This window comes from Paroedura picta, chromosome 10 (assembly GCF_049243985.1).
Source record: "Paroedura picta isolate Pp20150507F chromosome 10, Ppicta_v3.0, whole genome shotgun sequence".
NCBI lineage: Eukaryota > Metazoa > Chordata > Lepidosauria > Squamata > Gekkonidae > Paroedura > Paroedura picta.
In genome coordinates this window covers 44,083,841-44,106,942 of record NC_135378.1, presented here as the reverse complement: position 1 = coordinate 44,106,942, position 23,102 = coordinate 44,083,841, and the positions used below count along the sequence as shown (strand labels likewise).

At 39.4% G+C, this 23,102-nt stretch overlaps 1 protein-coding gene across 3 annotated transcripts in view; it reads left to right on the top strand.

Annotated features, from left to right (window-relative positions):
• The window catches only part of PALLD (palladin, cytoskeletal associated protein), a 221,280-nt gene that overhangs the window by 102,532 nt on the left and 95,646 nt on the right, over positions 1-23,102 (top strand). For all 3 annotated transcript variants that reach the window (XM_077353635.1, XM_077353636.1, XM_077353637.1), the window contains 2 exons: positions 1,040-1,159; positions 2,780-3,125. In XM_077353635.1, the coding sequence (XP_077209750.1) occupies positions 1,040-1,159; positions 2,780-3,125 (466 nt within the window). The remainder of the gene's footprint in view (positions 1-1,039; positions 1,160-2,779; positions 3,126-23,102) is intronic.

The window sequence follows — 23,102 nt, the reverse complement described above, 5'->3', positions numbered from 1 at the left end:
CATTTTTAAAAATCTGCATACCCAATCAAATCTCCATTGGCCAATGCATATAGCTGTAAACTGTATCCATTACAACGTTGGTCTGTATAAGGATTTCTTTAAATGTTTTTTTGAATGTTTAAAGTTTGGGAGTGGAGAGGAGATCTGACCACATGCTAACAATAATTTTGAAACTTTTACATGGGGTTCCCCTCAAAGACCATTTAGAAACTGCAACTAGTGTGACAGCCCAACTAGTACTAGGAGCAGGTCACAAGGATCATGTTATACCTATTTTGCCATCTTTGCTTTGGTTGCTTATGGCTTCCATGTTCATTGCCAGGTGCTGGTGCTTATTCTTAAGGTCTTTCATGACCTAAAGCCCATATACCTGAAGGACTACCTCTCCTGATATGATTTTGTGTGGAAACTCTACGAATCCCAGCAATACATTTTAGTTGTTCTGACACTTCCCCATAGCTGTACTTTCTGCTTTGGCCAACTTGTGGACCTTTTCTATGACTGCACCACTCTTGGTGTATGACTATACTATGACTGTAGAATAGCCTACAAGAGAAAGCTAGAAGACCTACATCTCTCTTGCAGTTTCAGAAGGCTTGTAAAACAAAATGTTTTGGTTTTTGAATCCTCACAACAATTGTTTCTTCTGAGTCTTGAAAAACAGCACTCTTTGTTGGGACTTTGTTCTTAAGTTTTTCTTTATTGTTCATTTTAATTACATTGCTTTTATAGGTATGTTATGTTGTACTGATTTGATGCTATTAGTCACCTTGATCTCAGTTACCCGTAGAAAAGGTAGCTGTATGAATGTGTTCAATGCATACATACAAGTCACACATCCAATGTGCATACATATTGTCTGATGCCCAACATGGGGAGTTACACATCTTTCTCACATGGAGAAATGCATTATCTGGGGCTGACACATATTGCCTGCATCATGTAATTTTTGAAATAGCTTTGTTTTCTATTGCAAACTGAATGTTGTGTTCAGGCCCACAGCTCACCTGTTTGCTGCTTCTTTCCCATTCCTTTTTAGAGGAGATATGTACTCTGGTAATTGCAGAGACCTTTCCTGAAGATGCAGGAACCTTCACATGTACAGCAAGAAATGAGTATGGATCAGTGATAAGCAGTGCAAAACTGACTGTGCTATCAGGTATTCAACAGAGCTGATGTGATGTTTAACATGTATAGAACTGGTGATGTCTTTTGGCTGCTCTTGCACACAGCTGCAGAAACAGTGAAATGGCTTGTTTCCCCTCCTGGTTCAATCTCCTGTTTAGTCTTCCATGTTCTCCATTGTTGACTGATTAATCTGCATCTGGGGAGAAAGAATGTGTACTGTTGCCATGGGGAGGAGGCTTCTACATTGCCTTAAACTGTGGACTATAAGAAAGGAAGTCATTTTTATCTCACTAAAGGCAAGTGCTGAGAATCAAGTATTGTCAAGCATCTGCAACTGAGACATGGTTGCCCTGATCTTTATTTCAATATGGCGGCCTGCTGTAAAAATGCCATTTGCCTAAGAAAATGCTGTGCTGCTGTGGAATTGTCTCAGCCCCAAAGCCTTCGTAATGAATACCCGAAGTTTCCTTAAACTAAGTCAAACCAAAGATCAACATTGTCTACCCTGATTAGCAACAGCTCTCCAGGGTTTCACACAGAGGTCTTTCATATTACACATGACCAGTCCTGAGATGACTGAACCAAGAACCTTCTGCATGCAAAGCAGATGTTCTACTTGAATCACAGCCCCTCCTCTAAAGTTGACCGGGGTCCTTTTATGTTATATATTAGCAAACACATAGAAAGAAAATCTTAAGATCTGTAGGGTTAGGTGACAAAGGCACATTTGGAGTATGTGGAGTATATATATATATGTGATGCATAAAATTTACCATGCTGGTGCTGCTATGGAAGAAAAAAATGTATACATTAGATTAGCATCTAATAATCCCTTACTATAGATCTTTCTCCCTTCTACTTCCTCTTTCTTTCTGCCTTCTTATATTGTTAAGCCTTAGGAAGTTTTTTAATGCAGTGAAGCACAGTTTAAGTATGCTTAACAATATTTAATTGTCTGTATCACCTAACCAAAAAGTTTGCCAAATCCATCCTATGATAGAACTGCCTACCTACTGAATCATCCAGTTACACACACAAACACACACCCCATCTTGAACTGATGATTGCAATTTAATAATGAGAAATCTTGATTTTTAGGGGTCCCCCCAAAAAAAGATTACACTTTGAGTGAAAGTTAAGCAGGGCTGGCTGCTTTTAACACCGAGATCCTAAGGCTAGGTGGCAGCAGATACAAAGGGGGCAGGAGGAGATTTCACTGAGAAGTGAAAATGAAATCCTCATGCTAGGATAAAATCTGAAACAGAAATATATATTTGGAATAAGTTAGCAGTTCTCACGCATGAAGATGTTGAATGTCTGTGGTGAGTGCTAACAAAATTTTGATGCATGTGGTTCAGTTGCTCAGCCAGTACTGAATGTGCATAAATCAGTTACTGTTCTCAATTGGCAACAGTTTCTACCTACATCATAGACAATGGCAGTGAATAAATATTCATCAAGATGGTTACATCAGCTCCAATGATCATGAGAAGTTGAGAAAGACAGTCCTTTTGGCAGAGTTGTCAGATATAACAAAATATAATAGTGATGTAACCTTCCATTAACTGTTTTTGAAAATAATTCAAACTATCTGTTAGTAGTTATGGAACAACCTAATAGATGGGATTAATATCTTCTTTTTCCACTTTAGCTGGTTCTGAAAGCTCCATGCAAAATTTGTCAGTGAGGGAACAGAACAATGATGACTTTCACCATTTTCCACCTCCACCTCCACCTCTCGAGATTAGTGCTGTTGAGCTTCCTCCAAAGAAGCACTCAGACAGCCATCAGATGAACAACACTGAACGGAGACCAAGCGTAGCAGCCCTTCAACTGCAGCTCAACACTGCTGACCAGAAAACCAATGGTGTCCATCCCAGTCATGGAGTTAATGGAGTGTTTAATGGCAATGCCAAAACTGATATACCTGTTCCTCATTCAAGTAGCCTTCTTTCACCCACAAAAACACCACCGCCTGTGCTTGCCAAGCCAAAACTGTGAGTACTTACCTTGTCTTGTGAAATGCTGATTGGATAAAAATCATTGGAAAATAGACAGAATGTGGATACTCTTGAAGACTGGTTTCTGTACAGGAGTGCACATAGTTGTGGGAAAACCTTATTCCCATCATTGTACCTGAGTGTGTATATATGAGCATTGAACATCAATATGCATAATGTGAAAGGCTGCGGTCTGAGGCTACCTAAATCTGCAGATTGGGGCTACATGGACACTAAACAGATCTTCCTACAAACTTCGGGGACCTCCAAGGTTTGAAGATACATCTGAAATCTTTTGAAGATACATCTGAAAGGGGTGACCAAACTGTGGTTCTCCAGATGTCCATAGACTACAATTCCTATGACCCCCAGCCAGAACATGCTAGCAGGGGGCTCGTGGGAACTGTAGTTCACAAAGGTCTGGAGAGCCACAGTTTGGCCATGCCTGCTCTAGTGTATTTGAGATCTTTATAATATATAAAATGTGCAATTTTGACATGTGGGTGGTAGGGACAAGGCTTTTTTCCTGCATATACATCTTTTCTTTTCTTTTTTTTTCTTTTCTTTTTAGTCTCATTTTGGTTTGATGGATGTGCAGAATTATCTTTGAAAAAAAGCAGCAATGAAAGTGTGTGTGTGTGTGTGTGTGTGTGTGAGAGAGAGAGAGAGAGAGAGAGAGAGAGAGAGAGAGGTAGAAAATGAGAGAGAACAAATATTTGTCTGAACAGAAATTGAACAGTCTTGCTTTGTTCACATTTTGGTTAAAGTATTACTGTAATTTTTTTTAAATAGGATTCTTTACCTTCATGTCTCTGAAAATCAGACAAAATCATTTTTGTGGTTATTTGTGAGGTTTAGACTTAGTTCTTGTGGAATGACATCATGGTCTCTTTGTGCGTGGGATTTTTGAGCATCAGGTTCAGGTATATGGTGAAAAGCATTGTGTTTAGACTTAGCTCCAAATAATTGTAACTTTTTGGGCTGATACTGAGGTTCAAGAGAGGACATGATCTAGTTGAAACATGCTCAAAATACAGGATTACTAATACCAATCCCAGAGATTTAAGCAAATTTGAGGAGAGAATGAGCACAAGAAGGTGGTGATGTTCCTGTTGGCTCAGTGAGTAAAAGTACCTAATTGGAGGAAGGGTGGGGCAGCTGATGGGCCAGAACTAGGTGGTGGTGGTTGGGCAAGTGACCAAGAGGCTGGAAGTTTCTGTTTCCCTGTAAAATTGTTGCAGAGAGTACAAAATACATCTTGTTCAGGATTTTTTAAAAAAAATTGGAATTAAATTCATTAAGACAAACCTGATAACATATCTTAAAGGAAATCCTTCATTTGCTTCATAACTCAAAGCCTGACAACATTTGCATTTATTTTACTTTCAAGTTTAGTCTTGAGGTGTTAATCTCATTATATTTTAGCAGCAGCCTAATTTGATTAAGCTACCTGTCATCTGTTTATTGTCTGCCAATAAACCAGTGGTCCAATCTGCTATTCACAATTGGTCTGTCAACATATAAAAGAGAAACAGGAAACTGACATACATTGACATTTTTTGAATTTTTAAAATTCTTGCATATTCCTGTACATAGAAGTTCTCATGCAGTAATGATCTGGATCAAAACAGTTTAGTCTCTTGCAGATCTGTAATTAGGTTCTGCAGACATTTCAAAGCTGTGAATAAGGTCCAATTGAGATTTGTGAGTAGATTTCTTCCCTTCCCTTCACTGGTTTACATTACCCACTGCACTTCCTCACAATCTCTAGTGTTAGTCCTTAGATGAAAAAAGAGATAATCCCATCTAAACTCTTTTGAAGACTATCAGCTCAGAGGGAGATGGTTTCAATAACTATAACCACAAGAGAAGGATGAAACCTCATCTTTCCCTTTCCATATGATTAGGTTTGCTTGCAAATGTCCTGGTGGGGCAACTACAAATGATCTCCAGACAACAGAGATCAATTCCTCTGGAGAAAATAGATGGTTTGGATGGAAGACTCTATGGGTCATGCCTTCTGCAGGCCCACCCCTCAAATCTCCAGGAATTTTCCAACCCAGAGTAGACAGTTCTATTCTGCATTGGGGGCTTATGTTATTTCTGTTAGCATTTTGAAAACACTGGATGTATCTGATTGTAGCTCAATCACCATTTCATTGTGTGGCACTTAGGCCTGCTTCATTATCACTCAAAAACACTATACTTAACCTTGATACTACCAGCTAAATGGGTGGAAAACACTGCATTTTAGATGACATGAGGGGAAGGTAACCTGCATTCCCCTTCATACATGAAGGTCATTGTTTAAAGTTTAAGTCATAACATTATGAAACATTCCTGCTTAAGATGTTTTATTGACACAAAATGAAAGTCTTTGTCTAAGCATCTATGGTAATTTGTTATAGGTATGTAATTTAGGATTAAAATTCCTATTCTCTATATGTCTTTAAAAAGTCAAATGATCTAACTATGGTGTATCCCACAAATGAGTCAACACGTCTTAATTTTAGCAGAGCTCAGTCTTTCCATATTATTCTTGGAGACTATAATGCTAACCACATTTTCTCGGAAGTTGGTCCCACTGGAATTTCATGGGACTTACTTCCAAGCAAGCATTGTTAGAAGAATGTGGATTTGTTATTGGACCAGAAAATGCTGATGTGTACAGGGCTATGGGTTAATGGGTTAATGCAAAATGTGCATTTCTGGAAGGCAGGGGCCATGGTTCAGTAGAACAGCATCTGCTTGGCATATAGAAGGTTCAGTCCTCAGCATCACTAGTTAAAATAACTAGCAGGCTGTAAAATACTTTCCACCCCCAAAGCCCTAGAGCAGGAGTAGTCAAACTGCGGCCCTCCAGATGTCCATGGACCACAATTCCCAGAAGCCCCTGCCAGCAAATGCTGGCAGGGGCTTCTGGGAATTGTGGTCCATGGACATCTGGAGGGCCGCAGTTTGACTACCCCTGCCCTAGAGAGCCACCGCCAGTCTGAGTAGACGATACTGATTTTGATGGACCAAGGGTCTGTTTCCATATAAGACAGTTTCACATGTTAATGTGATTTAAGATGGGGGGGGGACTATTTGATTTAAAAAAGGATGGTTCTTGGCGTGTCACCAGAGAGAATCTACAATTTCTTACACAGTAACTTTTGTAGTATCATTAATGTGATTAGGTACAATGGGTTAGATCCTACAAATGATTTCTGTTAATGAGAGCTCCTTCCTCCCATCTGTGTATCTATTCACAAACAGCTGAGAAGAGTGACATTTATAAGAATGAAGGTTATCTTTGGTAGGATTTAGTAATTTCATTTGGCTTCAGCAGAACCAAACTCTCAGCCAAGGTGAGCACACTTAATATGTTGACACCCTCCTACATACCCAGAGCTTCCTGTAGAAGAGCTGACACTTCCTTTTAAAAAATGGGTTACTCCCTCTTTGTCCTATTTATGTTGGGAAGTCATTTAGGTTAATCACCATGAATGTTCAAAAAGAATGTTTGTTTAGTAGAGTATAAGCTGTCTTTCTGCTTGAAAAGAACAAAACTGCCAGAGTAGACTCTGTGTTCAGAAGTGCTACGTACCAGGATCTGTAATTAATAAAGAAGTATCTCTGGATTCTCAATCCTTTTATGTTTAGGCTTTTCCTTGTTGATTGGTTAGTTTTGTCTCTGCCACTGTAAAGAATGAGATAATTTAGTTTATTTTACACATATCTAATAGAACAGGTGTTTCACCTTCATGAAGAATGACGTGTATGTGATTAGCCCACATCTGAACAAAAAATAGTAATTTTAAATGTTAACTTCCTAAACATTACTTCATCTCCTCCTCTGCCAAAATGGTTAAATAAGGAAATCTAGTTTTTGGTTTTTTTATATTCTAATTTGTTGCCTCAAATTTTCAGGTTGACTGATCATTCACATTGAATTTACCAGAGATGGAAGCATTTACCAGTTTGGGATGGTGGTGGTGGTAAAGATAGTGAATAGATAGCCAAAAGAGTGATCATTATCTTCCTATCTAGCTTGCCACACTTCTGATTTGGTGCCATACCACCTAATCACCAACATAAGGCATGTCCTGCATACTACTTTTCCCCAAGGTAATCCCATAGTGATCATAGGGAGGTCATGTAGGTAGGTCCCATGTTACTGTTTCTTGACCATGGATCATAATTGACTATTACGAATTGAAATACACTGGAGCAGAAATGCAGTCTATTGGAGCTACAAGATACATTAGTTCAATAAGGATACCACTCCATGTTTCCCAAATAGTAGGGAAATAGTGTTTCTCAAATAGTAGGATGGACAATTACAGGAAACAATTCGCTGTTTGGATGGTTTTATTATTGTGAACTGCCACCAGCCATCTGGCAGTCAACAAGTCAAACAAACAAAAAACAACAAGTAAATAAAAAGAAAAACAACAGTTCATGGTGGGTCATAAAAATGTGCCTGTGGACAATGCACAGTGATGGATTTGCAGTGCTTTCCACTGCTTTTAAATAATGGAGCAGCATGAAATTTAATGGGTGTTATTATCTCCCTAAAGTTCTGCACTGTGATGGCACAAACACTGATGGATGTCTGTTTCCCTTTATGGGTGCTTTTGCTTCATGGTGCTACTATTTTATGCAGGATCAAAATGTGGCCAAATGATCGCAAATGTAAAAAAATTATATAAACCTAACCAAGTTGTCTTGTTACCTGCTGTAATTCTAATCTTTGAAATCTAACATTTCTAAGTTCAAAATGCACTGGAAAAGGAAATAATTATTTAAACAGAAATCGGGGAATACTAGCCAATTTGTGTTGTGGGGAAGCAGTGCTCTTTGGAAATGAGAAGAACATTTTATAAAGCTCTAGTAAAGGGAACAGCTATTAAAGTGTATTGATGATGAATTTCAGACTGGCAGAACAATGCATCAGGACCAATGCTGCTGAGTTTAATCTGAGATTTGTGATCATCAAATGTCAGAAACTAGTAATGAATATCTACTAAAGAAATAAAAGAACTGCAGCAACAAACATCAAAACAATTCTTCAAATTGCATGAGGATGAACAGAACAATTCTAGAAGTAATACTATTTGTATGCCATAATTCAGAACATAGTATGGCATTATTCAGTTCTTTTAACAAAAAACAGGAAGTAACTCCAGTAAGACTCTCTCTTCTGTTGCAAATATAACTTTTGTCACAATTTAAAGGGGTAGATACTTTTAAAAAATGAAAGTTAGGGATTCAAAGGAATTAGAAAGATTGTTGCACTACAGCAGGACTCCAGATGGATAGTGTAAACATTTCCTTATTTTTTAAAACTTCCAAACAGCTCTTCAGAGGTGCCACAAGCAAAATGTTAGCCAAGAGTGGCTGTGGAATGGAAGATATCACCAGTGTAGGTGGCCCTTTGAAATATGTGCACTTTCCTTTCCAGATCATCTGATAATATACTTACATGGTACTCATCCCCCAAAAAGAAAACCAGATTTGGGGAGAAGCTTACCAAGGATGACTGGAATACTTAAACATGAAGTCATGTGGATGCTCCAAAAATAAATTTTGCAGTTTGATAACCAAAGTGAAAGAAAACTTCAGTGTAGAAATGCATTGGTTTGTTCCTTAGAATTACAGTCCTATGCAAACGTAATTGGCTGATTCATGACATGTATGACCTGTTGATGCAGGTTTGCAATTGGAGAACAATTACAGTTCAAAAGAAGATCATTCCAGTGAGTCTAAGTCTGTGATCCTAAGCACTAGTGAATCAATTTGCTTAGAGTTTCACTATTACTCTAATGTTAATAATGATAATTATACATACCCCACTTGGCATCACAGCAGCCTTATTGGACATCAGCGTTTTAATGATATTCATACTGTTTTATTGCCATACTAGTATCAAAGCCCTTTTTAAAAATGGGCTTTGTAAGGGCGGCAGGCAGGAGGGCATGAGAGGGTAGCTGCAGCTCCCTTTGGCCCGCAAAGTGGGCTAAAGGGAGTGGAAAGCCCCCTCCCACCAGTGGCAATGGGGCTTTATGGCCCGCAGGGAGGCTCCAAACTCCCCTCTGCTCCCTCCCAGCAGGAGCATACCTGCGAGTTGCAAAGCCCTGTTGCTGCCTCTCTCCTCATGGGCAATAACGGAGGCCGCAGCCACAAGGCTTCTCGCAGGCAATGAGGGAGGGGGGGAGCTGGAGGGGGAGGGCCAATCAGGGTGGACCTGGACGGACAGGGTCCTGGACAGTCTGCTCCCAGGAGGCTGTTTCCCAAATATATAAGGGAGTGAAATAGTGTTAAAGATTGTATTGTATTTTCAAAAATATTGCTAGCAACCCTGAAATGCAAGCAGGATATAAATTTTATAAATAAATATTCTTCAAAATGTTAGGTGAAAAATTGTTACGATCATAGACACGCAGGACTTGTAATAGAAGCACTCTTGGAATTTCAGATTCATCCTTCTAATCAAAATACTTGATGCCTTTGATGTAATATGTTAGCTATGTTCCTATCTGTTGAGGTACAGCAAACAGAGTCTGGATGTGACTGAATGTGGATGATGCAATTAAAGATCTCTGTCCAGTCAGTCACAGACTGGCTGGATGTCCATGTGACAGCTGCAGGTTCTCTGTTTTATTTATGGAAATGAAGATGGATGAGCTAAGGAGTATTATAAAGTCCTTGATGGCCTTTAAAAGCGAAGAAAAATAATCTTGCATTAGTTCTTCCTTTCTTGCAGTTAAATTGAGGTTTTTTCAAAGGAACAGCTTTAGATTCCACTCCTCATCCCTGGATTCCTCTGATCATATCGCTATGAGAACAAGAGAACAAAGAAGAGCTCCTTTTTGGTCCCTTGTACCAAATAATACGAGTTTAGTACATTCTCCCTCCTCTGATTCCAGTGCTTATTACACATGCAAAAGTTATTGATTCCTGCCAAAGTCTTGGTTTTTCCAAACATTCTTCTCTTCTTCTCTCCTTTTATGTAGAACTTCAAATGGTCACTATAAGACTTTTCCAGAAAATTAATATTTGTTGTTCATTCTTGAATTTTCAGCCAGCTTCATGTCAGCAGAAAGCTTCATATTAGCCATTCAGGTCTTTCATATCTGATTTGGAAAGCACAACTCAGGACTCTTATGTGTGTCAAAAGTTGACTGAGTTGCAAAGCACCTTCTCTTTTTCTTAACATGTTTCCATTTCCCAATAGATAACCATGAGCCGTCTGAATGTTTGGCTGGGGTTTTAGAGCACTTGTCTGCCTATGCCAAAGTTTCACAAGCATCCCATTTCTCTTGAAAATCAGCGAATAGGCTGAAAAGTGCCAAACCTGAAAGGGAGAAACAAGAAAGCTGGGAAAGCTTGTTCCTTTAAAGACACCTTCCCTAAAACAAGATCTCTGAGAGTTGGCAGCACTTTTCAGTGACACAGAAAAGAGTGTATTGATACGAATGGCTTTAAGCATAGAATTAAACACTTAGCCCTATGGGAAATCAGTACAATTTAAGGAGTGTTACATGAATTATGGAAAGGCAAACTCACTTGTCTCTGGGAAGGAATGTTCAGATGCTGCCTCATCTCTCGATTAGGGAGGAGTTGATTCCCCAGCTCCCTCCTGATTGGGATTTGACCTTTATTCACAGAACTTCTTTCCAGTTTTCTTCCATTGAACTTCAAAAGGACTTTGGGGAGGGTAACCCAAGAAGGGAAGGCTAAATACTCCTAAAAAGAGATAGGATGCAATAAAATTCCTTCAAACTATGGGGTAGAGGGAAGTCATTGTAAAGTAGAACCACCTTTAATTGTAAAATGGAAGAAAACATTTTGGATATTTATGACTCTGGGAAGTCACTAAAACAATGGGAGGGGGCATTGAACAAAGCTGAGGGTCTTTGTACTGATGCTATATATACATACGAATTTAAAGTTGATGATGAAGAAAATCCAGCTGCATCTGTGCATCCTTGGATACTGTATTGTCATGTTGCAACAGGAATTACTCACTTACTGGAGCGTCTTGTCCACTTGGAAGAATCCAGAATGCAGATTAATTTTTCAGCTCAACAATAGTGCAGTATTTAGTCATGCAAGGATGCAACTAAGATGTTGCTCCTAATGATAAATGTGATACAGTAGAAAAATTTGACGAAGAGCTCCTGTTGTTTTTTATACAATTCTAAGTGACTACGATAGAACCTTTTTTGTTCTTTTGTACTGCTGTGGTCCAATTGCTTGTGATTGACTCAAGAAAATATTTGGTCAGAAGTATATAACTTAAAGCAAATTAAGAAGTTTGTTATTTCAAACTCTATTTACAACTAATTTAATCTGTAAGATCATTCAGTTTTGAAACACTGTGTTTTGATGAGATAGGAGCCCTTTTTTGTGCATGGCTCTGTGGAGTGTGTCTGTTTTCTTTTTCTTCATAAATAAAGATGTGTTTTACTTCTGTTGGCATTTTAAAAACATCTATTCACTATAAAAACCTGGCAAAAAAGCAAAGACATCTTTACAAGACAAACTTTAAGAATGATTAAAGTAGGATAGTAAGGGAAAACTTACAAAACAAAATACTCCCCTCTCCCATCCAAAATAAAATTACCTTACTTCATAGACGCCAAACATTGGGACAAAGTTTCTAATTGGCCATTAAAAAGATTTAAAATGGAAACACATTCTGCTTCAGAACTTTTCCAGTTAGATTTTCTAAGACATTTAAAAAATATTGTGATGTCTTTCTTTCTTTCTTTTAAAAGATTGCTTTGAAATTATCGGCTGTCATTTGTAAGCAAGGAGTCATTCTAAATATGTGTTTGAAGCAGTTTATATTTCCATTTGCTTTTCTAATCCACACCCACTGAAAGATTCTTCTCAACATGAGATCATATCGATCAAAGGAGATCTTCACTCTGAATGATATGTTGTTCTTGCTATTTCCTGTTGTCTCCATCCTGCACTTTCTTAAAGGAAGAAAGGGAAATTATCTTTGACAAATAATAGTCTGATGGGGTGGTTGCATATCTTCTGACAGGGCAAAAGTGTGAAGCAGAGGGGATAGACCTACTTCCACAGAGCCTGAGGAGACCCTTAAGAGACCCCTGCCAGGCTACAAGCTCATTATCATAACAACATAGACTTTTTTCCTCTCTCATGATGCCTGAAATGGTATGTATGAGAGATGTTGTCTGGAGCTTGTTAAGTGGCACAGGAAGATATGCTATAAGTCTGTATGAGGCCTAGAAGAAGGATGCATATGCCTGCCTTCTGGAGTATGCAGTTCTGTGCCGAGTAGTCCCCATGGTTTATGGCTGCTTCCTAAAAGTTGCAACCTTAAGATGGCCAGTCCTACTGGGTTTGGATTTCTATGGTCTTAGTCTATTCCTGTGGACCAGCTCTCACATTCGATTGCACTGTACATGAATGACTATTCAGCTTGGCCTAGAGATAATTTCCGGTCCAGTATCTGTTAGCCTTGAGGGGGAGAAATGTAAATAGATGTCTCTGTAAATAGATGTCATCTCCCCAAAGAACGAAGGAGTACGTATCTGGCCAGCCCCAAGGAGGAGGTACTTGATCAAACTGGGTTGCCAGGCAAGGTGCAACTGGGCAGGGACAACCTGTCCCTTGCTGTAGTCAGACTGTGATGAAAAGGCACATCCCATCCTCCTTGCAGTCAGGCCATGCCTGACAGGCACATTCCATCCTTTTAAAGTGTGCCGCATTCTTTGCCATAGCAAGAATGGGTAATGAAGGCTCACCCTTGCTATGCTGAGACTTCCACATGCTTCCAGCTTGCAGCCACTTTTCTCTTTGGGCTGGGGTGGCCCCAGTGGGGTGTGGCCTCTAGGTTGGGACAGTTCCATTAACCTTAATGGCCAATCTGCCATTGATCCTCAACAATTGGTTACCAAATGGAACAAGACAGATATGTCATTACATTTGCTAATATATTGAAATAACCACATTTATTTGCGACTTAATTCATAGGATGCTGTAAGTTAATTGATGTAGCTTTGAAACCCCATCCATGTCAAGGAAGAACCTGCTGGCTTCTTTCCTGCTCATGATTGAGCATGCTAGCTGCTACTCCCAGTTGTACATAGTTGCCACAGCATGGCATGTCAACTGTATGCTATGTCTTCATGATTTGTACACTGTTTTCCAAAATTCCTGATCTCAGGACAGAACCTATGCACATTGACCTTGTCTACATAGATGCATCATGCAAAGGCAGAGAATTTGGCCATCCCACTCAATAATGTGTTCTGTGCATTATGTTGTACTCACATATGTTGTGTGTATAGAGCTATGGATTCAAACAGGATGTTACTGAGTCTGGGTCATGTTGTAAAGCAATTGGGAGAGGTTGTGAGGCTCCATAGAAGAACACATGCATCCAGAACCAGAATCAGTCCAGTTAAATAATCAGATAATAGAGAGCTAGTGTGGTATAGATGGTAGAGTCTTGCGTTGGGATATGGGAAACATGGTTTCAAATCCTGATCCTGCCGTAAAGATTGCTTGGTGGCTTTGGTCATTCACTGATATTTATCATAACCTACATCAAATGTCATAAGGATACAAGGGGCTTGTCTGCATTCTCATTTTCCTCATTTGTAAGTTTTGGGAAGGAGTTGCTTCAGAGAGGAGTCTGTTCTGCATATACTTTGCTCCCCCTAGTGATCAATTCAATATTGTAAAGGTGTATGTCCAGTTTACTTATCATCCTTCAGATTTAAACTGCAGGTTTTTATGCAGGACATAAAGCAATGTAATATTGAATCAACCACTAGTGGGAGCAAAACACATGTAGAACAGGGGGAAAAGCAAGAATTTATAAGCAAAGAAAATGAGAATGCAGAAAAGCACAATGAAAAATGGCAAAACAGGCATTCCATCCTGAGATTCTTGGAGCATCGGTGGGATAAAAATAACAGATAATGTGAAAGACATGTCCCAGAAATCCTTATAGGCCATGGCCAGTTAGAGCAGATCAGTAGTTCCCAGCCTTGATGTGCTGTGGGCTTTTCTGAAAAGTTTTTGAACCTTTAATGTGCTTCTGATTTGATGATGGAACTGATGATATTATTAGTTTGTTATATCATCATTTGTATGTTTTTAACTTGAGAGGCTTTGCAAATACTGCCTCATTTTACTGCCTCAGTTTTGCCTGTTGGCCAGAGAAACCAATAAAATGGGGAAATTGCCCAGGAAGAGGCTTCATTTAACCCTCTGGTTTTGCTCTTCCCCTTCAGAACAGAGGGGAGAAAAACCAAAGAATTAAATGGCTGGCAGCCATTTAAACCTAACAGCTGAGCTGTGGACCTTGGCACTCAGCTGTTAGATTTAAATGGCTGCTAGCCATTTAATTCTTTTGCTCCCCACCATTTCAAGGGAGGGTTGAATGTGGGGGTAAAGTGCCCCTTCCTTTCTGACTGGCCTGTTTATAGGGGCTATTTGAGGGAGCCCGAAATAGTTAAACTGGTGCAGAAAAACCAAAGACCTGGACAGCAGGCCAAAGTTTAGTAAATGTTTGGGGAGCACATCTTCTCCAAACATCAGTTCCTGAGCCCCAAACTGGCCCAAGTTCGATCTGAATTTTGGCTCATGAGCTGATTTGTGCCTGTCCCAAGAACCCAAGTTCTTTTGATTCCTTTAAGGTATCCTCTTGCTGTCCTTGTCTTGTGTGTTCCTAGGAGTCAGCTGAAATAATCTTTATTGTAGAAAACATATGTATTCGGGGTACAATAAACAAACAGCAGTTAAAACTTGATTTTAACAACCAAACTCAATGCCATTAAAAGCTGTATGGCATTTTCAGGGGCAGCTGTTTTCCATCTTGTGGTGGAATTTAATTAGCATCAGCCTTACTAAACTTGATAAAGCAGTTTGCAAAAAAATAGTATTTTGAATGAAATGACTCCTACTTAATAATATAAAAGAGGATCCTGTGGACTTGATTATCATCCTACATTGTTTGATTTCATGTCTCCTTTATTGCCTTGAATTAACAAAACCTGACCAAGCTCCAGACATTTTCTTCTGAGCTTGGAGCTGTTGAGATATTTCTGAATACTGAAAATGAAAGACAAATTAACTTGTAAAGGGGGGGCTGGGTTTTTGTCTTGCCACCCTTTTAGCTTTGGAAGACAAGAGACAGTCCACAGTTTTGCAGTTTGTTTTGCAAAGCAGCTATTTCCGTTTTGCTATATAGAAGAGAGGTACATTTAGCTAGACCCACCTTGGTTGGTGGAATATTTCAACGACAGCATGAGTTCATTTCTGTGTTTCACTACACCAGGAGCATACTTGGTGTAGTCATTATGAGAGTGGCCTCTAATTACGGCCTATTCCACACATGTTGGATAATGCACTTTCAATGTCCTTTTGCAGCTGGATTTTCCTGTGTAAAACAAGAAACCCTACTTCTAAAATGCATTGAAAATGGAGAGCCGGGTTTGATTTCTAGCTGCTCCACATGCAGCCAGCTGGGTGACCTTGGGCTAGTCACAGTTCTTTTACAGCTGTTCTAACAGAGCAGGTCTGTTAAAGCTCTCCTAGCCCCACCTACCTCACAGGGTGCCTGTTGTGGGGAGAGGAAGGGAAGGTGATTGTAAGCTGCTTTGAGACTCCTTTGGATAGTGAAGTGGGATATAAAAACCAACTTTTTTTCTTCTTCAGTTGTTTAAAGAATGTAGTTCACAAAGCTATAACAAATATCCAGAGAAACAAAGATCACAAAGGATAAAAGAATCTACTGTTCTAAGATGTGACAGTTTGTTGAGCAGTATTTTTTCTCAGTATCACTGAAGGATACGCACCCATTAAGTGGTCCATTTCCATACGGAGAATTACTTTCATTTTGTGGTGTCGTCATGGAAGAAAGAAACTCTCCAGAGGTAGCATCCATCCATTTGTATATAATAGCTGACTAGGAGAATAATATCTTTCTGCTCCAAGAGAAGAATATGTACAACAAAGGGTAGGCTGAAGACACCAGCAGTGTCCTTGACATGACTCACTTGGGGGATGTGTGTGGTTACTGCAGCTTTAGCCATTCATCTTGATGTGTCAGTTGTGTAAACCTTGTTATAATCAAGGCTGTTGCAATGCTAAAATCTGGAGGGTGGAAAAAAGAAACTGCTGTTAAATTCTAGTCTCTGTTCCACCAGGCCTGTGGTTGAGGCTAGGTATAAACATCAAGATACAGGCCTCCATGCTTGAGAACCTGACCACCAGCACTATTACTATTACTATTACTATTACAATCTCTTTCCTATTTTTGCTTTTGTATAAACATGCATAGGTTCTTGTAACAAAAAATATCCTCGGGAAAGAACCCACAGAAAAGCCCATCAATTATTTTAAGTGGGTTTTTAAAAATCTTTTAATTGCACTGTACAAGACAACAAATATTTCCATACATGTATAACAGCCAAAAACTCTTTTTTAGAGGGAATAAGCAGTAATATTGTAAAGTCTCCTGATCCTTTAAATTACCATGTCCTTCCTTGCTATTTTTTAGCCTGAATTTGCCTCCCAGTTTCAAGTCCTACCTTCTCTATGAAGCCTTTCATTCCACCCATTTTTCTCCGTGCTGTTCAGAAATTGTATTCTAAATGTGCAATAAGAAGATGCAGCCTTGCCCTGGTTATCCCTGCTTCACTCTCCCTGCCCTCCCCTTGCTGTCTTCTTTGTATGTTTCTCAGAGCAGAGAGTGGTCATTTTCCAAGGCTGCTTTGTAAATAATGCATAGTCTCAGAGTAGTGGCAAATGATCTAGAACAGAGAGAAAATTGCAAGGTGTTCCAGTTCAGCATCCAATGTTAACCCCTCCTGCTAACCCATCCAGTTAACACATCCAGCTGAAAGAACATTATAACAACACCAAATGCAATAAAGACACACTTTGCCACTTCCCAAAGGAAAGATCTGCTTGCCTTAATTGGGGGGGGGGTTGTTTCTCATTTATAGGGGATTGTTTGTTTTTGCTCTCCTTTGTTTTTATTTTGCATGAATCTTCTTTCTTTTGGATGGTTTCCTAGATTTTCTGAAACATATGCAAGTTGTTTTTTGTTCTGGTGCAAACAGACCTCTAGCCAAGTTTATAAACATTTCTATTGACTGCTCTCAAAGTGCCTGCAGATTCCTTGACACTTCCGTAAAGGATTCACTTAAGAAGGAACCTGTCATTTAACTTAACATTTTAGCAACTTTCTTTCATAGTAAGTCTCATTCAGAACATGAAATTGCATCACTCAGCATCAACCAAAAAGAAGACTCCTTGCTGTAAAAGCTGTTACAAGACAGATATCTGAGCTCAGTTTGTATACAATGTGGATGTTCTGGTGGAATTAATTATTACTGAAAACTGTTCTTTTCTAAGTAAGACCGCATTAAGCAAATTCTTTGCCTGCATCGAGCAATATCAGTGTGTGGTCTTATTTGGCATGACTTTCTCATAATATCAACAGGGTGCTGAGGCCCCAAAGTTTTAGTTATGGCTTTCTTTACATAAACATTACCAGCACTGCTAAAGAAAATTGACTAATGTGCAGAGGTTCATTTCAGTTGAATGGAAGATCTTCATAAGAACTGCCAGTTGGCTGGTGAAATGTTATTGCACTGACTTTTACCCTGCACTCTTGCTCACCAGTATCCAACCAACAAGTACCTACTTTCCTCTAGGCCAATGAATAATACATGGACTATAGCCAGTGCCTTCTCTGGATGGAATCAGAGGCAAGTTAAGAGATGTCTATCTAGTTTGCCATTAGATAAGCTTGAAGCCAGCTTTGCATAAGCCTAAAGCCAGCTTTGGCACATGAGAGGGGAAATCAGAATGTCTGAACATGTCCATACTCCTTGTCCATATTTCTGGGTTATTGCCTGTCCCGTCTAGATCTAGTGGATCTTTTATTGAGAGGTGGGAGGGGAGAACCCATGGTCATAACTCCCAGGCAAGCTTGAGCTTTTAGAAATCAACCACTTGAATTCCACTTGTAGGTAAGTCTTTAAGCACTTAGGACAGCTCTTAAAACTTTATTCAGAACTTTTGTAAGCTCTGTTCCTCTCCATCCTGGGAGGAGGTCTTAGGGTTGCATTATCAGGCTCCGATTAGTCTGTTCCTTCAAGCAGATAAAAGAGCTGCTTTTGATTTCTTTTACCTCCTTTTTCATCTGGGATCCTTTTATGTAGAGCATAATGTTATATGTGTTTATACTTTTTGGCTGCTCTTGTTCATGCTGTTCATGTCTGGCCAAGGGCCTAAAAAGGAAGACTGTGCCTCAGTCTGGGATGTTTGGTGCAGCTGAATGGCAGAAAAGCTATTACAAAGGCAGTTTCCATCTTATAGATCTTTTCATCGACATGTTTCTAAGTGCCTGTGCATTGTGTTATGTGCCCATCTGTAAACACTTTCCATAACTGAAATATCATCATGCCCATTTATTACAAAAAAGGCAGGAAAACAATAAGAAAAATAATTAACATTCCTCCTGTACACATTCTTGGCAGCTAGACTTCCAGCATATCTGCTCTAGCCAGAAGTGTGTGGCCTTGCCAGTGAGAAAATGGAATTTACAGTTTCAACTTGTTCTGACCGAATGCTGACTCCTTAAAGTTTCATGTTTGGAGAATAACATATCTAGACATAAACTAGGAAGGAAGTGGCCTGCTCGTAAGGTTAAGTCAGAGATTTATCTACCTGCCACTCCCCACAAGATCAATGGCTAGCATCAAGAATGGCTTCAAGGTGACCAAAGTTCTGCTAGGGTCATATCTGTTTTTTCAAACAAGTTAATAATTCTGCTTGAATATGAAGGCATGTTGTGCTGATGGATTTTGAAGGCACCCAAGTCCAAAGTTTGTGTTCTGTTTTATAGTGAATGCTGGTTTCTGTAGTTATCTATTGTCTAAATAAGTCCATGGAAACAGCGAAAGCTCCCTTTCTAGCAGCATTAGCAGACTTTATCTGTCTTCCCAAGACCTTGGCCTGAATCCAGTGGTGATTTTTCTCTGACAGAAAGCATTTCCATCAGCAGAATGAGACTTTCCTGCCTCCATCCTCATCCTGCAGTCCACTGGGCTCTCCAAAATACTGCTTTTGGGGACAAGGGGACCTTCACAAACACCCTGAGCAATGAATGGTGGATTCTGCAGTGAGAGGGGGCAAACAGTGAAAATAACCCTCCTTTACAGCAACCACTTAAAGCAGCTCATCAACAAAAGGAGAACAGAAATAAATGCACAATGAGGCTGAATGCAGAAAGAAAAGTGGCATACTTCTCTTTCCATAGTTGAGGTGAGACAAGTGTTAGATCTAGTACAGATTTACTGATGTAGCATTGCAGTGAAATGATTCCGTTAATTTGCTTAGTTTGCACATATATGAGTGGCAGAATGATTCACATCGTTTTTTATAATTCACATTACACAAGAGACCATACACCCAAATCCCTTATTTTTAGGAGACAGCAAATGAGAGATGTGGTTCTCCCGATGGACTACACTTCCCATGAACCCTTGCCAGTGCTGGCAGAATCATCAAAGGTGTTCTTTTATTTCTTTTCTGGGATGTTGTGGGTCCATTGTCAGTGGTGTGATTTCATCAAGCACAAAGGCCTAAAGAAGAAGGAAAGAGAAACCTGTAGAGAAACAAAGGGACTACAGCCTTACATCTTTTGATGTGACAGAAACCTTTTTCATATTAGGCTCCTTTTGCCAGTTCTCAGCAGGCAAATTCATGCAAGTCAAATCCCATTCCAAATAAGTTTTATTGGCTCCTGCTAGAGGCCTTTAAGGCTGAGGGAAGTAGAAGTTTAACCCTTTTTATTATTGCACTTTATAGGAACCTTGTATAATATTTAAGTACAAATCCAAGATCAGCTAAAAGTAAAACATGGACAATTTCACATTAGAAGCCCTTCTTCTTCCCCCTCCCCCTTCAAAACCATTAGTGCAGGAAGGCTTTGCACTTGCTTTGGCTTAGGGGCAGTTGACACGCAGCCCAGTTGCTTGCTTTTTCAGGCTACACTATTTTCCTGCATTATTTCTCTCTATGAGAATAAATAAACTATTTAAGACAAGCAGGTGTGAGAAAAATTTTTAAAAGGACATGGCATTGTCCAGAAAGCTTTAAAGGACACAGGCCTGCTTGAAGGATTACAGTTTAATAAACAGATATCACTTTAAATACATTATATCTCCTTTACTGAAATTGCTTCTCCCACCAATAGAATATGAAAAAGTACCTCCATCAATTTGTATCTTTATTGGCTTTAAACTGATTTCTGGCTTTCAGCAGAGTAACAAGTCTTTTCATTTTTCCACATCTGGTTGTTTGTTAAAGCTGTGTGAGTCAATAAACGTTTCACCTCATGACTAGTGTTCATTTGATGTAATTTGCCTTGCAAATTAAATACATTTTAGTCACTTTTGAAGAACTTCTTCTGAGCCCCCACAATGACTATTTTTTGACAGTATCTTGGTGTAGTTAAGCTTCTAATCTGGTGGGCCGGGTTTGATTCCTCATGTCTCCACATGCAGCCAGCTGAATGACCTTGGGCCAGTCAGTCCTGTTAGAAGATGTTCTCACAGCACTTTCTCTCAGAGCTCTCAGCCCCACCTACCTCACAAGATTGTCTGTTGTGGGGAGAGGAAGGGGAGGTGATTATAAGCCCTTTGTGACTCCTTTGGGCTGTAAAAAGCAGGGTATAAAGACTTCCTTGTTTTTCTTCTTCATCCTAATTCATCAAGATGAGGTTGAAAGCAAGATTATTTTTATTTTATGTTGCGCTAGAAATGTTAAATGTCAGGGCTACATAGCAAGATTTTAATTTCTAAAAATATTATAAACAGACATTATGAGTACTGTATCATGACATTGTACTTGAGGAAGTGTGTCTACACACGAAAGCTTGTACCTTGGATAAAACTTTGTTGGTCTTAAAGATACCACTGGCATCTAAATTTGTTCTATGTGTACTGTAGTTTGCTTTGAGCACATAATTTTGAAAAAGAATCAGCTCTTTTTCTGAGTTATTAAGCAGCATTTTAACAGTAAATGCAGATTTTTAAGATCAGATTTTTAAAATCCCTACCCACTCTGGCAGTATCCAAGATACAATTTTTTCAGAAAGATCCAGATTATTCCCACTATGTCTGGGACAATTTAGAGAGAAGGTATATTTAGGGAGGTATATTTAGCAGTAGGTGCAAACTTAAATGGACTCCGGGGAATGGTAGAGGACAGGAAGGCCTGGAGGATCATTGTCCATGGGGTCGCGATGGGTCGGACACGACTTCGCACATAACAACAACAATATTTAGGGATGGGTGTGAACCTAAAAATTCTGATTTGCTTCATTTTGGGCCTTGGGGCAGACCTTGAACCAAGCAGGAATTTTCCTGATATTAACTGAGCAATTCAGATCCCTTCTCCTGGCCATGACTTGCCTGCTCAACCAATACAAGTGGGACGACATGAAACTGACCACCAATCCATTTCACTTCCTCCTTGCTTGGCAACAATTTCACAAGTCAGTTTTGCTTCCTCATCCCCAATCAAAGCAAATCTGACTAGTGAAATGGCTTGCCACCATTTCAGCCTAACATCATGGTGGTTGCACCCATCTGCTGTTAGGCTGAAATGGCTGCAAGCTGTTTCACCAGTCTCTTTTGCTGCCCCTCTCTTGTAAGTGGGGGAAGCAAAATGGACAGGTTAAATGGCTTGTGCTGAACTCTGGCTTGTGAACTTGTTATGTGCCCATTCCTGGCTATATTCTTTTAGTTAAAATCAAGTGGTTTTATTCTTGCTTTGGTTTTTTTATCTCTTCATTTTTGACTCGGAAAGGGATACGTTTCTACAAATCCCTTTGAAAGTGATATGAATTGAAAAGAGCCAGAGCATAAAGAGTTTTTCAGCAGAGCAATCACTACATCTGTCTTGAATATGTCACTGTTAGTGTTCTGCAAAGATTCAGAAAATATACTTTTATTGCACAATCTTATTGAGAGTTACTCCAATCAAAGCCCTTCAGATCTTATGGACTTGGATTGGAGTAACTTTGCACTGTTAACATAAGCAGAAACCAAGTATTGAATCCTTTGCTATTTGACATTACAACACAAACCAGTTCTGTGTCAGAAAATAATGTTGTTAGAAGGATCAGTTCTTTTATCTGCATTTGAACATATTTTTAGGTGACAGGCAAAGACCCTGCACAAGCCCCTGACTATTCAGCATCCTATGGAATATTTTGTTAGACTTCAGCTGCTCTCATTTGAGCAGAAGCTTTCCTCAGAATGTAACTTCATAGCAAAAGTCACCGATATGCTGTGTGCTCTTTGTTCATGAGGGGCAGGCAGGGTATTAGTACTTTGAAAGACACAAACATAGAAATACCTGTTGATCCTATTAAACCTTGACTGCAGATAACTCATTGTCATTACTGTTGACGAACTGGCTAGGAATCCCTCCTGTTGCAGGTCTGTGGAGTTTGAGCACGCTAAGATTATTGCACAGGCTGAGAATGGATTATGCATGCTTTGACCTCAGTCACCCTTTTATCTTTACAACAGGGTGTGTTTCTTAACTATTGCTGTCAGCTAATCGTTGGGTGTATTTATGTCTAGTGAATATACCTATTAGGAAAATGGAATGCAATTTCAAATTTCAAGAGTTTCCTATACTAACTCTGTCTTCTGAATTAGTGAAAGGTCCTTTGTCTGGAAACAGCTTTGTACTTTATGTGGATTGGTTCTTAACCGCAGCTATAAAATTGTTACAGCATGCTTCACAAATCCATTGGATTCAAAGAAATGTAGCTTTTGAACTGCAAGCAAGCTTGGTTTCCATGGTACTGTGAGAAATTTAAAATTCAGAGACCTCATTGTGGATTCCAGATGGAAATAAATTATGCTGATGTTTAGTTTCTGCTTATTCTTCTTCATGATGTCTCCAAAG